Source organism: Archocentrus centrarchus, chromosome 12 (assembly GCF_007364275.1).
Source record: "Archocentrus centrarchus isolate MPI-CPG fArcCen1 chromosome 12, fArcCen1, whole genome shotgun sequence".
Classification (NCBI taxonomy): Eukaryota; Metazoa; Chordata; class Actinopteri; order Cichliformes; family Cichlidae; genus Archocentrus; species Archocentrus centrarchus.
In genome coordinates this window covers 21,698,614-21,716,733 of record NC_044357.1, presented here as the reverse complement: position 1 = coordinate 21,716,733, position 18,120 = coordinate 21,698,614, and the positions used below count along the sequence as shown (strand labels likewise).

Below are 18,120 nucleotides of genomic sequence, written 5' to 3'. Positions count from 1 at the left end.
TGTGGAAGGTGAAGGTAACAGTGGTCCAGTGGAGTTAGTCCTAACACTCTGGGCAGTGACCTCCAAACTGGGAGAATGGCTCCGGCAGATTCCTGGAACCACATCTGAGATCTCTGTCCAGAAGAGCGCAGTCCTGGGAACAGCTAAGATACTGCACGGGACCCTGAAGCTCCCAGGCCTCTGGTAGAGAGTTTCTCAGAAGTAAAAATGGAAGTAAAGGAAGTAAAAATCCCAACTTTTTTTGAGATTTGTTGTTGCCATCAAATTCAAAATGAGCTAATTTTTTTTTCTTGAAATGCTACATTTTCTCAGTTTAAACAGTCAATATTTGAATAAAATATGGGTTCACTGCGTTCTGTTTTTACATGGTCCCGACTTAAAACCAAAGCAAAGCACATGAGAAACTGACAAACAGGGAGTAAGCCAAATATAAATCACAAACACTGAGACATGAAGACAGAGACAGAGCAACACTGAAGGCAGCAGAAATGGAGGAGCTCAAACTGGCACAAGAAAACCAACAGAACACAATTAGCATGACAGAAAGTGGAGCTTTCCCAAGCTCATCGATTATTTATAGGTATAAATTCTCCCTGTATTTTCTTGATACCATCTTCTCTGTTATGTGACTCTAAAGCAACAATGCATTGTCTGTGCATGGTGTTCACGCATGATTGATTCCACCTGTGTGTTAAATATTTCTGCACAGGCCTTTTTATGATGACATTTTTTATTCATTTGTAAAACTCGCTCCTTAATTGCCATCGTCCTCACTGAGAATGAGGTCAGTTAGAAAATTATTACTGCTGTAAATCCCTGGTTAGCTGACTCGTTCCCATTACACTGCTATTATGTGTTCCTGTGCATTAGTTTCAGTGTTCTCAGAATATTTTCATTTGTGCGTTGAACTGTGTGGTAACACAAACACGAGTGGGTCTTGAATGTGCAGTTTCAGAGAAACTCAGGGTTTCATTACAAAACGAAAGAAAATCTCAGAATCTCAATTTGAAATATTTTACATTTCTACATATTTTTGCAGTTTACATTTATCTGTAAAATATGAGTTTACAGTTTTACTTGTTACATGTTTTGCATTGAAACTCCTGAATGGTTTTCAGTTTATGTTTTTGTCCTAAAAATGTCACATGCTTTTCGTTGCTGTTGTGTTATTGAAGTATTTGCACAGATTAGTCCTTTACTGTAACGCAGGGGGCAGGTGGACTGTCAGTGTTTTCGTCCACCGGCCCCCTTCAGATTTGTGTCTCATTTTTTTTTCTTTTGTTTTTGTTCTGCATGTACAGTTTTGTAAAGCAAAATCGAGATGCACTCTCTCGCAGGTCGTCCATCAACAGCATTCAGTCACCGTGAGTTATCACTCTCTGTTACAATATTCTCCTCTTGGCCTCCTCTTTTCTCCTGTTTCCTCTTTCCATCCCTTATGCCTCCCTTCGTCTCTGCAATTCGTTATTTTTCTTCCCTCCTCATACTTGTTCTCCTCCCGCTTTCCGACAGTCTGTCCTCTCCTCTTTTCCTCTCCTTTTCTCTGGATCTTCATAAAACTAAATTTTGTTCTGTCACAACTTCATTGCTGGTTAAGTGAAATGCATTTATGGTTCTTCTTTTTTAAGTCATCACAAAGTGCATTACAGCAGATAGCACATGAGGCCAGTGTGTTTCATTTTGAGCGTAAACTGTAGACAGTCGCAGTTATGCCTCAGTCTGGCCTTTGGTGCCTACATTAATACATCTTCAGCTTTGTGATGTGAATAATTTGTCTATAAAATGTTTAACTTCTCTGTACTTTGCTATTACCACAGGTAGTTTGGCATTTCCATTCTATTTATGATTGTAGACCCCCGCTGTCACTAAAAGAAAAAAAAAAAAATAGCTTTTGCTCTCCTGCCTGATGATCTGCTGTCTTAATTTATTACAGTGCTGCTGGAAGGTCCACCTCACCTCTTTGAGATAACACTGATTTATTTTTAGGACTGTCCTTCCTTCCTTTTTTTTTTTTTTTTTTGAGTGTGCATGTGCTATATCACAATATAATACCACTTACTGTAGCATTTCTGGCTTTCCTTTTTGCAGTCACCTACATGTATTTCTGTTGTTCACCTGTCTGTGGATATCTGTCCTGTCCCGTCTTCTGTCTCCCTGTCTGTCTTTTAGGAGTTATACTGTCTACTCCTCCCCTGCTCGACATATCTCGAGGTACAGGTGACAAAATGGAAATAAAATACTTAAAAAAACTCATAAAACTCATTAAACATTCTGTGAACAGGACCAGTATGCATTAATATAATGATAAAGAGGAATATTGATGCATTAAATGGATGCTTTGTGTTTTATTTATTTATTTAATACAAGAAATTTTTAAAAATAAATAAATTTTTTGCCTCTTAATTGTTATCTCAGATCATCTTCCCCTAAATTCAGAAATCAGCTTGATCTGCATGGTCTCCCTGCCTGCCACATTTACACATGACTCGGGTCATCCTGTGCAGTGTCGGTGAGGCATGCCATATTAAGAAGCTCCAGTAAACATTTTTGATGTTGAGTGACTTTTGCTTCAACATCTGTTCAAGATTTCACATCATGGTTTTTTAAAAAACTAAAATAAAAGCTGGAGCTCCTTCTAGCAGTTTAAATTAATCAAACAAATCTTGCATGTGGGGAGAATAAAGAAACATCCCTACACATTATACTGCAGATTTATATTGAAAGATTACAAAAGTGTCATACATGTCCAGATAAGTTTGCCATGCAACACATAATGAGACAGGCATATAATAAAGGATTCAGGATTCAGCAGAACTGCTGATTTACATGGAAACATATGTACACCTTTATGACCGTGTTAAAACAATGTTACTGTTTCAGCAAAATTCACTGACGTGAGTTCTTTAAAGCTGATGTTGGCACGAGGAACAATGACACAAACCAACGACTCTGTCAGTGTACATGCTGAATAATATCAAAGCTTTGAACCTGTCTTTTAGTATAATTTCTGATATGTACCACCAACAGCAACACTCAGCAGAACTTGTTCCATAAATTTTCAAAGAGTTCATACAGTAGGCTGGGGCCTTACAATCTCTTATAATCTCATATGTGGTAATTTCATTACTTACAGTCTTGAGGATGGATAGATTTGATTTTTTTTTTTGTTTAAAGGACTTACCTCCAGGGTAAGTACACTTGGTCTGTGTAAAGAAGAGGTTACTAGTACTTACAGCATTGTTTGGTCTTTGATTTTAGTCTGCTGTTAGGTTGTAGGTGTGCAACAAGATGCCATAATATATTAATGCATAATAGAAGTTTTCTGGATATAAATTAGATATTATTATCATGCTATTGAGCATTATGAGGTATTGTGTCATTTTAGCCCATTGTATGGTGGTTGCTAGGCAACATAATGACGTATCTAAATGCGAAGCTGTAGCAGTGTGCCGGGTTTGGTTACTCAACTCCTGATCGTGTAGGAGGAGTTCATGGAAAGAGCGACTGAGAATGTTGTGTATTATTGTGAGATAAATATCTATAAGTAAAAGCTCAATTCAGAAAAAAGGGTTAAAAAAATAATCATATTGCTCATGACTTCTCCCTGGATCGGGCTTGGAAAAAAATTTTTTCTCTTTGCAAGAAAAATCTGACCTCTGGCACCTTTCTGGTGCCTTTACTGTTGCACTTGTATTTAGCTGAATTACTTATTAAAATTAACCTTTATTTTTATCAAGCTTTAATCTCAGTGAGACAAATTTTCCTTGAGCATATAAAACAGGTTTTTAGGAAGCTGCGTGCTTCTATTATATACCACAGAAAGCTCGCTTTCAGTTCAAAAGAGAGCGACGCATGAATAGCGGTGTGAGAACTCTGCCAAGACAATTTGTCCTTTGCCCCTTTCTCAGCCAGACAAAGGAGCAGTGAGTTGTTAGAAATTTTACTACATGACTAAAAAAAAACTTAAAATCTTCCATAAAAATACATATTACAGCCTGAAGTTTATAGCATACATTCCCAACATTTAAGAAAGACCATTCAAGCTGAATCAACACCTGTAAATGACTCAGAAATATGTTATAGACTATTATAAATACTAAAGAGGTACTGCAGGATTTTGTCTTTTAACTTTTAGTGCCAGTACCCATTATTTATAAAAATACTAAGAGTATAATTTAACCTTTGAGGTTTTCATTTGTTACTCCCTTTAAATACCTGCTGGAGCCAGTTAGTACTGATTCATACAGCAAAATTACATCATAAATTTAGAGAAGTTAAATGTTACGCTTCAGGAAATTACGTCCTGAGAAGTGGGCTGTATTATGCAGTATTACTGTATATTTTTTTAGACTGCTGGTAGAGGGGTTTATCCCAGAAGACTGAGATTAAATTAATTTTCTGCCTAGACTTTAACAACCCAAATTAAAAATCAGGACCTCCTGGTTACATTGTAACAAGACACTGGAAACCTCTTAGGTGCTGGGAAATTGTAAAAATGTTCCATGTTAGTTTTTTAGGTACTTTACCATATAACATTCATGCATGGTAAGTAAAAGTTTCATCATCGCAAACATCTGTGCTGACGCATCCATAGGCTTGTGTCTGACTCACTTATTAAGCATCATTTTAAAAATAAATGCTATAATAATTATGATAGTGTGTCTATGGATGAAAGTATGGATTGCAATGTTCACCTCATAAAGTGGTGCTAGATATGTCATATATGTCATGTTTTATCACTGCTGCCTGATCGTTTCCTGTGGGTTTTATTTGATGTGTGCAGCAAAGAGCAGCAGCGCTCAGCGAAGATCATGTCGGTGTGGGAGCAGAGGACTAACCAGCTTAGGAGACACAACATGAAAACAAGCAGCGAGGCCCTGTACAATGAGCTTGACCCCGATGACCGACTGCGGCTCTCCAGCACCCTTCATCTGCATCCCGACATGAAGACTCACCTGGACAGGCCCCTTAGGGTGGAGTCCAAGAATGGAGACAAATGTAGCAAGACCCCTGAGGGAGGGTGGGTGGAAGCAGGGGATCTCAGGCAGGATGACAGCTTTCACACACACTCAAGGAAGCATCACCGCCACCACGACAGGAGCGGGGAGAACAGAGATGAAGGAGATGTCCGGGGAGGGAGGCACCACACCCATCACGGTAGGAGCAGAGATCACAATGCTGACGGTCCTCAGACAAAAGAGAGGAGAGGGGAGAGGAGTCACAGCCACAATGGAGGGCAGGGACACAGGCACCACCACCACCAGGCTGGCTCCCCCGAGGAGGAAACTAATGATCTGCGGGGTGGAGGAGGCGATAATAAGGGACATCACCACCATCACTCTCATCATCCACCGAAAGAGGGAAACGGGATGTTGGCAAATGGTGCGCAGTCTGAGCGCAGGAGTAGAGGGGGAGGTGGAGGTGGAGGAGATAGTAATGGAGAGAGGAAGGACCGTTGCTCTCGTACGGGCAGAGCTCTGTCAACTCTGGGTGGAGACGACTGTAAGACAAACAAGAACGGAAACAGAGGTTACAGGTAATACTACAGATTTAATTGTTAATGTAAAATGCTGTATTTTCATAATAAAACAAATTCAGTTTTATTTATATAGCGACAAATAACAACAACAGTCACCTCAAGGAACCTTAATTACCTAAACTTTAAAACTAACTAATAATCTTTATTTAAAGTCTTAATAGTATCCGAATAACTCTAATTAGGTCTGTTATGCTCAGAATATGTGATTGATTATTGATTGACTAATGATAATGTTGACTAGCTGACACAAATTAAAATGAGACGCTACAAGGAAAAATATGTTTTTATGATTGTTTTTTTCTTTTCTTGTCAGGGTCTTTTTTTAAAAGCTTTTTATGCTTTTGATTTCATATCATGTTTTTTTATTTTTCAGGACTAGTTAAAAGAAAATGTCAGTTTGGTTTTCTACCACACTTTGTCTGTTGAATAATTTAAATTTCCCTTTCATTTAAAGACACAATTAATGCAAAGAATAACTGGGAAGGTTTCATTGTGATAACTGTTATTTAACATTTTATATGTTAAGAGTGGTTAGTAAGTATGTATGGGATGTTACAATACATAGCTCCAGTAGCACTTGCGTGCCCCAAACTCTCAATTTTTTTTTCTTTTCTACTTTTTTCAGGTTTTTGCAGCAGATTAAAGATGATTTATCAATTCAGAGCCGGATTAATAAAGCATCTAATTCTTTATTAATTAATTAAGAGATTTTAAAACTCTTGGGTAATTCCATCTGAACTCATCATGGCCTTCTAAAAATGATTATTATTATATTTTAATATATGCATATTTTTCATCTTTGAGATATCCTATACCTATCATATAAGACCTACTGCCCTGGAGGAGTCTTATAATAACAATAAAAAAAGAGGCTTTAAAAAACAAGTATCAATATAAAATGCTTCATACATAAAAATAAATATAGCAAAACATTTAAGAGTAATGAAAATCACGGAAATTAGCACAAATTTAACTAAATAATAAACCATTTGCATATAGTACCAGTCAAAAGTTTGGACACACTCACCCGAATGGTTGAGAGTGTCCAAACGTTTGGCTGGTACTATATGCAAAGATAAGATTCCAAGTGACCGCTAATATAAAAATTATTATGGTGGCACCTACTTTTTTTTTTTTTTTTTTTTACCCTATTCACCTGTCGCATGTCCTTAAGCTGTAAATGGGGGTTATTGAAGCAAAAGTATTAAAAATTGCCCTAGTTGTTCCATTTGTCATAGGATGAGAGTCTGGACCAACATAGAGAGAAGCAGACAACCACACACTCTCCCATCTATAGTTAATTTAATTTAGAATCACTAATTAACCTAACGTGCTTTTCTTTAGACTGTGGGAGGAAGCTAAAACACAGAATATCCACAGTCTGAGACATGCAAATTCCACACACAAAGTGTGCATTTCTTATGCTGTATTTACCTCATCTAACATACAAATAAAGCATGCAACATGCAACCTAATCCACTGATAAAAAAGATTTTAAAAAGACCATGCACATCACACTGTCTTTATGTAACCACCCAGTACAACTTTCACAGGTTTTCTTTTTCTTATTCTGCTGTGACAGGTCAGACATGCATATTTAAAGTCAGCTGTACAGCAGATTATTCACAGTTCTCTTTTTCATCCCATTCACTCATCTTCATCCCATCACTTTGCCAACAACCATTAATGCTCCATATGAAGTTAAAATGATGACGCTACTCTGAGTCAGTGTTGCATTTACAGCTTTGTCCCAGATTGGCCAAAAAAGTGAGTTTTTGCAGGTTTAAGTTCTGATTAAACTTCTGTAACAACACAACAGACACGTCCCAAAGTTACTGTTTTATTGTGATTTTCTGATGCAATGTGTTTTGAAATGGAGAAGTTTTTTTTTATTATTGTTGGTTGCATCAGCATGTTCAATATATTACTCCACTCATCTGCAAACTTCATCTCAGTGTGATTAGATTTCATAATCGCTCTGCTTCGCATTTCTTCATTCCACGTATTAAAATCCATGACAACCCATGTGAGTGGACAGTAATAGGACTCCATGTGCCATTATTGGTCTTTACTTGTGATTTTCATTTGCCCCCTCACTGAGAATCGTCAAATAATTAACTCCACAAAAGGTTTCTAAATAAATTCATCAAAATCTCTGAATACAGATTTTTGCTGTCTTCAAAGCCCATGAGCTTCATGTGTATCATCATCATATGTCATAACATGAAAGCATGGAACCACTTTGACTGTTTTATTGTAGCTGACCTCCATTTTTCACATTTTCTGATCTTGGTAACACATCTACAACCTGTAGGGATGATTAAAGAAGCAATAGCATTGGTTAGTAACATTTCTAGAGGATGTGGCAGCTTTTTTTGGGTTTGATTATAATCTTATGTGGCCCTCCACAAAAAAACATATTATCATATTATATTCTTATTCTAAGAGATAAATAAAGTTTATTTCGTGGCAGAAATGCCAAAAAACACAAGATTTTATACAAGAGAGTCCATTACTCTTTTCTTAAAAGAACACAAACTGGCTTTTACAGCCTCTATTTTCTAAAGCTGCCAGTTGAGGACGTGTGAGTCAGCCACACTCAGCCTCTTGGTCTCACTGTTTTATGAAATGTGAATAACCAAAACATTTTTTTTTCTCTATGTATTAAGCTTTTTTTCCCCCTAAATTCTCAAAGAAAGTCCTTTCTTTGCCATTTTTAATCAAGCCCACAAAGGCTGATACTTCAGATCGGTGGCTACATAAACAGCCTGTGCTTAAGATGCTTACAGTCATGTGAATGATAAAGTTTTGACAGGACTCTGCAAAAAAACCCAAAAAACTAAACAAACGAAAAATGTTAAAGGTTCATGACAGTACAGTCAGAAAAAGACTGAAACGTATGCCTTTGTGGGGTTTCCGGGAGAAAGAACCCGGCAGCAAGGCTTAGGTTTGCAAACTTGGTTTTGAACAAACCACCAACAAACCACAAGACAGCACAGATCTGCACCAACACCTCATACCTACTATCAGGCACGGTGGTGGAGGGGCGGTGATTTGGCTCGGGCACTTTGCAATCACTGAGTCGACCATGAACTCTTCTGTATACCAAAGTACCCCACAGTCAAATGGGGTATAAGAGGTAAAGCTTGGCTCAAACTGGTTCATAATGACGCCAAGCACAGCAGCACATCGATAACAGGACGTCTGAAAAAGAAAAGAATGAAGGTGCTGCTGTGTCAGTCCAGACCTCAGCCTGACTGAAATGCTGTGGTCAGACCTTAAGAGAGCTGTGCATAAAAACCAACGTAGCAGCTGACATTGTACTGATGAAATTGCACTTCTTACCTGTTTTATACATTGGTGGTATATGAAATGTGTGTTTTCAAAACTGACTTGTGTTTCTTAGCACAAAAAGAAGAGGGAAATTTTGGAGGATCTTTTGTTTATTTATTTGTTTTAATAGGTAACTTTGTAATCTATTTCTGCTGATCCAGCCCACCTCAGATCAAACTGGGCTGTTTGTCTATAACAATATCTATTACATGAAAGCCATTATTTTTCCCAGGGAGATGCAGCCAGATGTTGAGGAGGACAGCCTTACCTGCAGTCCTCTGCAGCCTACAGAGGACGCTGACAACCAGAAGAACTCCACTAGGGCGAGCCAGGCTGGCCTCAACAGCAATGCTATCCACATTCCTGTCACCATCACTGGCCCGCCTGGAGAAACCACCGTCATACCCAGTAAGTTATTTTTTTATCCCATTATTTTTTATATTAGCTAGTTATCACTGTGCTATAAAGTCAATTAAAGTAATAAAAGCTTACTAAGAAAGTCACCACATGTCATGATCAGCAAAGAAACAAACAAGTGAGTAAACTTTGATCACGCATCAAAAAGGGGCCAAATATCATAAAACACAAAATGAGTTGTCAAAAAACACAATTTTATTTCAGCTGCTGGTGAAGCCCACACGATGCTACTGATGCCATAACACTTGTTTGGATTTTTAATCTGAAGGAAGAAAAGAAAATATTTAAATTCCCATTTTTATTCTTTAAGTTGTATGTAAAAGAGCAAAAGTATGTGCGTTTGTTTGTGAACTAAGTTAATATTTGTCAACAACAGCTTTTCATAACATATCTGTCACACTTAGTCCTGACCCTGCAACCACAATCTTATGAGAAGCGTCTAATTAGTGAAATGATGTCTCGTGTATTTCAGTAAATGCAGAGCGAGTGCGGCTATAAAATTCCTGCAGAGACAAAAAATCCGCATTTAGCATCCATAGAAAATATCACACTTGTTACTGTCTGTGCTTCTTTGAGTTAAATGAATGTATTTGCTTTTGCACATCAGTGAACAACATCGACTGTGACAACCTCCAACTCAGCGAGGAGAAGAAAGATCTGGAAGAGGACACGGCAGCTAATGGGCCTCGGCAGATCCTTCCCTACAGCTCAATGTTCATCTTTGGCCAAACAAACCCGTAAGTTACAGCGTCGAGGTGACTCAGAGGACCGACATGGGATTAGCATAAACAGCATATTGAGAATTAAAAGCTCTTTATCTGTACATATTCTGTTTAAATTAATTTATTCAGGCACTTTTTTAAAGCACTGAAGCAATCAGCGTTTCGCGTTTGCTCCTTCAGTGGTTAATATCTAATCACCGTTACTCTCACATGTCATACTTGCTTAAATAAATCCTTCCTCTTTGGGGTATTTCATGCCTCACCTGCACACAAAGTCAGTAGTCACTCCTACAAGTGGAGCTCTGGGTATAGTTTCATTTAGGAGTCATTTTCTCTGTGAAGACCTGTTTACAGTTTATGGCCTTTTACTGCACCAGTTAAACTCCCACACGGACACCACAACACATTATACTCCTGGGAATGCAAGACAGTCAGTCAAATGTTGTGCAAACGGCGGCTGAAACACTGGTAAAAGTCGTCTAGCTGGCTAAAAAGGTTAGACTAAAACTTATTTCAGCACCCTCGATGTCTAGTTAGCAAGTTTATAAAGGTCCTTGTTGGACAAATAAAAGGCAGAAGGTAAATTCAGTCAGAAAGGAAACAGAAACAGAGGGAGAGATTTTTTTTTTTTAAAAGGAAGCAAATAAAAAGTATACAGTACTGTGCAAAAGTCCTGAACCATCCGTCCTTTCTTTAAATTTTGTTTCCGAGGAGTCAGACTTTCTCATAATTTCTGTTGCATAAGTAATGTGGATCCATCCTTAAGTACTTGTAACAAAAAGCTTCTCTTTATGATGATGATGATGTAGTTCTGTTGACTCAAATAGAACATGATCTCCAGTGCATCCTGGGGTCAATTGTTGCTGAGCATAAAGCAGGTGGGTGGAACGTCAGCACCTCAAAATAAAAGCCGTGATGCTCAAGTGTTCTGAAGATCTTATATACACGTGAACTAAAGTGTGCAATAGTCAAAAGGCAGCATGAGTTGAACTTCTGGTTTTATGATGTGATCTACATTTTAGACCTAAACTTTTAATAGTTAACAGAAGAACTGAATCATAGTCACAAGGAGTGACTTATGAAAAGACCTAATATCTGCCTTTGGTGATTATAACAGAAAATGCAGATACTATAGTAATTGCAGATGTTGTATATAACTTGCATTAAAAGGCTCTGTGAGCTCAGCTGATGCTGATTACATCATAGCCCAGAGGAAGATTCATGCCCACCTCTGTGTACTGTTTTGGGTACGCGTTTGTCCGCGGCCTGTTATGGAAAGATGTCACCTGGAAGTACCTTGTGAGCTGTCACTGCTGAATGTGTAGTACATTAGCCTGTGCGTGCATGTGTGTGTTTGTGTGTTTATATGTTTGCGGTCCTGCAGGGTGCGATGGCTGTGTCACTTTGTGGTCAACCTACGCCACTTTGAAAAGTGCATCCTGACGGTCATTGTGTTGAGCAGCATCGCTCTGGCAGCCGAGGACCCTGTGCAACAAACTGCACCGCGCAACCAAGTGAGTCAGGCCCACATCAAGACTTCATAAATAAACATCTGGAAGCACACAACGAGCACACTCGTCATCAGACAGATAAACACACACGGACAAGTATATGCATGAAAATACACGCGCTAGCAAGGGCCGGATGAGGATTCACACATAAGCGCGTCTCATTTGGGCTCACTGACTGATTCGTTTGGACTGATTGAGAAGTTCTTCCTAACGGGAGCTGACAGTTTACCCATGTTAAGGAACAAGCAGTAGGAGGCACAAAAACAAACTTTTAATTATTTTTTTTGGTGAAAAAAACTTGTCCTGAGGTTGGGATATTTTTAACACAATGCCAAAATGTGGTAAATATCCTGTTTTGCAAAGTGTTTTTGTATTCTTTACACCCCTGTGTGACATGTTAGTCCATGCTGGGAATAAGGATGATTTTTTTTTTTTTGCTGTTGTTGTTTTGACAGACAGGCACAGATAATTAGCATTCTAGTCAGGGGCACAGAGGGAAACTGAGGTGAAGCTGTGCGTGTGAGTTTGCGTGTTATTTATTTGCGAGTGTGTGCGTGTTGTGAGGTGTTAAGGTAACGTGCATCTGTGCAGAAGAGCGCAAAGCTGACAGAGCTTGAGCGCTCTGGCAGGACAGAGGAACATGTTGTGCATATCTGGTCCATTCACACACACACACACACACACACACACACACGCACACACACACACACACACATTTTCACAGAGTCTTAAACTGAAAACATCTGTCACTGGTTCTGTTAGTGAATCATCTCTGAGGATTTTTCCTTATTGCTTAACTCATTGCAGGTTCTCAAGTACCTGGATTATTTCTTTACTGGAGTCTTCACTTTTGAGATGGTGATTAAGGTGAGAGGGATGTAAAAAAAAATCAAGGTATATTTTCATTTGAGCTGCTGTGAAAACCTACTGTGCAAGATGTTGGTAATTTGAAAGTCAAACATCTGGGATTCTGCAGTGTGCTAAATGTGTTTGATTCCCTTAATTACACACAGTACAGTAAATATAACAGATTACCTACATTATACATATGTTTCAATGTGTCTAATCAGGACTTCATGATGAGCTTTAGTCGTTCTTAACTAAATTTAGCTTGTCAGACATTTTTTTTTTTAGTTGATGCTTTTGACCTGCTTATAACCACATCTCAGCTTAATGAGGACCCCAGCAAACTGTGGATAGCATGTCACTGACATCACTAATTGGCTTTGTGGTTTTATGTGCAGATAACACTCCATCCTAATGTGTCTAATTTAATTCTATAATTCCATCGCTCACTGTGACCCTAGATGATTGACCTGGGACTGCTCCTCCACCGTGGCTCTTATTTCCGTGACCTGTGGAATATTCTCGACTTCATCGTGGTCACCGGAGCTCTGGTGGCCTTTGCCTGCTCGTGAGTCGATTTTTCCCTTTAATTCTTTCTGTTCATTATTTTTCCTTCACACAACAAGATGTGGAAACCATCTTCACTGAAAAGCTGAATGTTTTGTTTTTTTTTGGGGGGGGGGGCGTGTTGATGCGACCTTCTCTCCACTATCCATCACTGAAGTGGACTAGCATTATGAATTTTAATGTGCTCATCCTGTTATGTTCCCATGAATTCCGAGGCTTTTTTGTTGCCCAGGGCTTATTTTACTGCCATGACTATGTCAAATTCTGCTTTCATTGCTGCATAAAGTCTGCACAGCCCCTCCCTGCTAGTCGACTGATGGGTTATGCACAGTTTGGCTGATAGGTTTAAGGTGCCACCTAATTGGTACTTTGCATTTAATATCTTATACAGTGTCTGCTCTGTGCGTATGTTTTTGGTTTTTTTTTAGTTTAGAATTTTGGGGAGTAGACATCCAAACAGAAACTGCGTTGATCATAGAGTTTATATAAAAGATTTACAAAACCTAGAGGCATATGACGACTTATTTTCTACATCATCAAAGTGCTGCAGAGCTGCGCTGTTTGGCACGGCTGTCTTTTGTCTCACTTCCCACCTTGCTTGCTTACAATTTCCTGTCACAGAGAGAGAGAGAGAGAGAGAGAAGTGTTTCCATCTGTTGGGGCCAGTGGCATTGCAGCATCTTAGAACCAACAATGAACTGGCATTATACGTGAATGAAGTATGAACGATGAGTTTATTGAAGGCAGTTTATAACCTCATTCACTTATTTCAAGCTCTTTAATGTCATCAAGAATTGATGATAACAAAGGGAATCACTACCTTGTCACAGACTAGACTTACTACAGGTTTCAAAACACTAGGATGATGATGATTAATATGCTCATGTTTAGGCTTCAAAACTGATGTCTGCAAGCCATTAGGTGACATTATGTTGGCTGTATCCATGTTTTACATACAGTCTATGGACATGGACGTAAGAACTGAACTTAAGATACTGTGGTATACGTCACACACACACACACACACTTTAGAAAATTTTTAAATAAATGTTTTCCAGAGGAGTTGTGGGTCTCTGGAGAAAGATGGTGATCACACATTTTGTTTTGAACAATGTTGTCAGGTTTTTTTTTTTTTTGCCGCTATTTTGCACACTGACCGAAACTCTCCACAGCTACCTGTCACCTGTGTGTTTTTCTTTGTAATGCTTTTTGTCTCTGATTTTTAAAAAGCTGTAGGTTGATGCTTCTCTCCGTCTTTTATCTGTTGCTGACTCTTTCTCTGTCTTCTCTCTGTCACTTTTTCCTCTTTCTGCTTTGTTTTCTGGCTTGGATTGCTTTCAGGAGCCTTATGGGGTAATGCCTGCCCTTTCTGTCTGTTTATCCGTGTGTATTTCTGCCTGTTTATGTCAATTATTCTCCATCTTTGCTCGTCTTATTTGCAGCAGGGTTTTTTTGTTTTTGTTTTTGATTTTTTTTTTGATGGTCTCGCAGCTAAATCTTTTGCACAAATGTCATATTTTGTTACTTTCTATTCTTATCATCGCCACCACAGTCACGATTAAAGATACTGCATTTCCTCTGTTTGTGTTATATAACTATGTTTGTGTTACATCTGTATTCAGGTTACATAAGTGCAATTACCCTTTTTCATTTATTGGACATATTTTAGTGTATTAGCTGGAACAATGTACACAATCCACAGTGGGGCAGAGACTGAACAAAATACTGTGCTGTCAGAAACATTTCACAGGTTTGAGCTTTCACAGAGTGGTTCAGATAGTCATGAACATGAAACTGAGCAGTGAGCTTATAATAAGCACACAACTAAATAAAAGCACTAAATCCAAACTGTTAAACAGAGTGAATGATTGCTGAAGGATTTTCTTACCCATAGTGGACAGTTAATGATACTCACTCACCCAGAGGTTATCAGATTGAACCCCTTCATCTTTCCATCCAACTTTCACTTCCTGTCTGGCATTTTGTCCTTCCAATCAGCTCCTTTGTCAACTGTGATTCACAGCATTCAATCCTGTAAGAGGCTCCACTTGCAGTGCCAGGTTTCATAGATAAATGTGATGCCTTACAAGTAGTAGGGTGCAGTGAAACAGGAAAAAGGAAGTCAAACTGTAAAGCTGTTACCCAAACTGCCTGTTTTGAAACAGCCAACACAGTTATCTGCAGGGACTTGCTTTGGGATTAACCTCTAAATAAAATAATTTTAGATTTTAACGTCCATCTTTTCTATACAGTCAGAGGAGAGCACGCTAACATATAGCCAATAATCAACAACCAACGCTTAAAAATGATAATGTAGTCACAGAAAATGTAAAAATCAAAGAAAATCATTTTCAAAAAGTGTTTCAAAAACAACTAAATTTAAATATCAATAATTCTGTAACATTATTACTATTCTTATCTTACATTTGATCATTTCCTAGAATAATTTCTGTGGGAATAGTGATATACCGCATGATCAGAGTATACTTAAATGCAGTCAGGTGTACACACAGAGCTGAGACCCTGCCTGATCCAGCTTTGGTTCCAGGATGAGTCTCAGCTCCTCAGAATCAGCTGACTCATGATGACCTCCACAACATACAGATTGGATTTGCTGAAAACTAATGTAACAGATTTAAGATCATATTCAGTTTTTTCTTTTAATGAGGGGGTAGAGGGTCATTTTATTTTCTTCAGCGTGAATGCAGTCATCGATGACATCATAATCATCTTTAATCCATGAATTTGAGTTTTCCTCGCGCCGCCGCAAACAGGATTTCATTCTAATATTTTATCTAATATTTTTATCCATCCATATTTTGTCTTTAAAAGGGTGATTAGTTCAGAAGTTACATCTTTGTTTTCTTTTGATGTGTTTTGATGTTTGAAAGATCAATAATGTCACTATATCTTCACGCCTGTGTGATATCTGTGTAAAGTGTTTATTTTGCTCTTTCTTTCTTTATATGCTGCTCTCTGTCTGTGTGCATTGTCTGCTTGCATATGGTTATCATTTCTTTTCCTCATCAGATCGGAACAAAGTGTGGCCAGGTGGGAACTGTCTGTATCTATTTTTTGTTTTTTTTTAACCCCTTATACCCTTTTACCCTCCACATGTGAAACACAGAACATTCCTGTTATCAGCCTCCGTATTTTACTTTGTCGCCCTCCATCCCAAGGTGCTTGGGATGCGAATCCCTTCCCTCCTTACTCTCCCTCCCTTTTATAAACCTATTCTCCTGTCCCAATATTGGGACATCGAGACAAAAGGTCAATATTGGGAACTCTCCCTCATAGCTTTCAGAAGTTAAACAACACACAGATGCTGATTTGGTCAGTAGGAGTCTGCATAATTTCGAACTCAAGTTATCAGTTGTATCTGATAACAAAGCTTAAGTCCTTATCTGTCCTGTCAGTTTGCTCTTTTAATCATGACTAAAGGAAGTTTAACCCATTAAATTGCTAATAGATCAGCACCTTCCGCCTTCATCGCTCCTTCTTTTTGCTTGTGGAACTAGAGTGGAGTTGATAAAGGATTATAGCTTCTCTCAAGAATTCACCTTGAATATATATATAGGTGTTCTTCACATCCTGCCATGTTTGTAAGGAAAAAGATAATAGACACCTGTTTTTCTCTGTTAAGACAGGTAACACTTTTTGTTTTCTTAATATTAAGTTTAGAAAAAGATAAAGATTTTTAGAGGATGTCCTACTTTTAACATTGTTTTTTTTTTTTATTTTATTTTCTAAATAAATAGAAATAGCCAGTCGCCACAGTGGGTGAGCAGTGTTTTCTTGCAATGTTGCAGCTTCAAAAATACTCCCATTAGTAGAAAGTAAAGAGGAGGATGGAGAAAATATGCAAACAAGCTACTGATTATGCACTAGATGATCTAAATGAGCCTCAAAAATGCTGCCCTGCTCTATTTTTTTTAATGTGATTTTTGACATGTATTTTCAGCTTTTGCCATTACCACTGAAATGGCAAAATATGAGGCAAACATACAGTTACGAAACAGATAGCAGGAGCTTTTTGCATCCTGATGTCAGATGTTGCGTTCCTAAACAGCAAATGTTCTTTCATGAGCGAACAGCAGTTTCAGAAGTTCAGACTCATGACTACTTCAGATGACCTCGTACATCTGGCTGCTGAACACACTGCAATCAGCGCTGATCTGTGCTGCATCTGTGTGAACACACAACCGTGCACCCCCCCACCCACCCAGCCCCACCACTGGTGAACACATTACATCTTCCTCCCCGTGTGGCGCTTCTGAAAGCTACCAGGAGACTGTTCTTGCCATCTCAATGTGTTGAGGTCCTTGAATAGCAGGACTGGCATTGACTTTGCAGACTGCATGCCAGGGTATCCAAGTTATCCAAGCATGAGAGCTGCATGCCATTTTGTTAGATTTTCATTGAGAATTTAAAAGGCCTCAGGAGCCAAAATATTGTGGAACCATGCTTCTTTCTGGTTTGAGCTCTGTCCTTCCCTCGCCAGTCGCCACATATTAAAAAAATAGATATGTTCATTATTTTTTGGTGGGTTTCTCTGAGTCCCCTAGTCCCCACTAACAATCTATTCTTTTTAATGAGACCCTGTGAAGCACTGACATACTGACCTGGGTCTGTGCGAGTGTGTCTGTGCTTGTCCAGCTACCTTAATGAGGACCGTTTTCAGTTTGGGAGCATCAGAGCGAGAACATTCTGAAAAAGAGGAACTTTCCTCACTTTTCCAAAGATCTTTTAAGGCTTGGTTTTAGGGTTACTGGCAACAAAATTATAGATATGCCTACTCCTTGTCTTTGGAAATAATGCTATCTACTATTGTAGATCATACACTTCTTAGCCTAGCATGCTAACACCAACAGCCTATGTATGTTAAATGGATTAAAGGTGCTTTTGGATCTCTAGAACTAATAGGACTTTCCAGAGAGGGTTAAACCAAAGAGTGTGAGTTCTTTACAGAACTCTTATTTGTGTATACAGATATATTTGTAATCTATGGCTGAATATACGGAGTATTGCATTGCCTGCATTCAAAGTATGTCAACCACTGATGGTTAAAGAAAAAGAGAAATAGAAAAGTGAGGACTGCATCACAACATAAACTGCCACAATTTATTTTAAATTTATTATTTTAATAAAATACATTCACTGGTCATTTTATTAGGTACACCAGATT

At 38.5% G+C, this 18,120-nt stretch overlaps 1 protein-coding gene across 1 annotated transcript in view; it reads left to right on the top strand.

The window, feature by feature from the left end:
* The window catches only part of LOC115789007 (voltage-dependent N-type calcium channel subunit alpha-1B-like), a 204,858-nt gene that overhangs the window by 137,468 nt on the left and 49,270 nt on the right, over positions 1 to 18,120 (top strand). The window contains exons 22-29 of the mRNA XM_030742154.1: positions 1,302 to 1,364; positions 2,170 to 2,211; positions 4,784 to 5,536; positions 9,105 to 9,280; positions 9,897 to 10,026; positions 11,396 to 11,525; positions 12,330 to 12,389; positions 12,830 to 12,936. Of these exons, the coding sequence (XP_030598014.1) occupies positions 1,302 to 1,364; positions 2,170 to 2,211; positions 4,784 to 5,536; positions 9,105 to 9,280; positions 9,897 to 10,026; positions 11,396 to 11,525; positions 12,330 to 12,389; positions 12,830 to 12,936 (1,461 nt within the window). The remainder of the gene's footprint in view (positions 1 to 1,301; positions 1,365 to 2,169; positions 2,212 to 4,783; positions 5,537 to 9,104; positions 9,281 to 9,896; positions 10,027 to 11,395; positions 11,526 to 12,329; positions 12,390 to 12,829; positions 12,937 to 18,120) is intronic.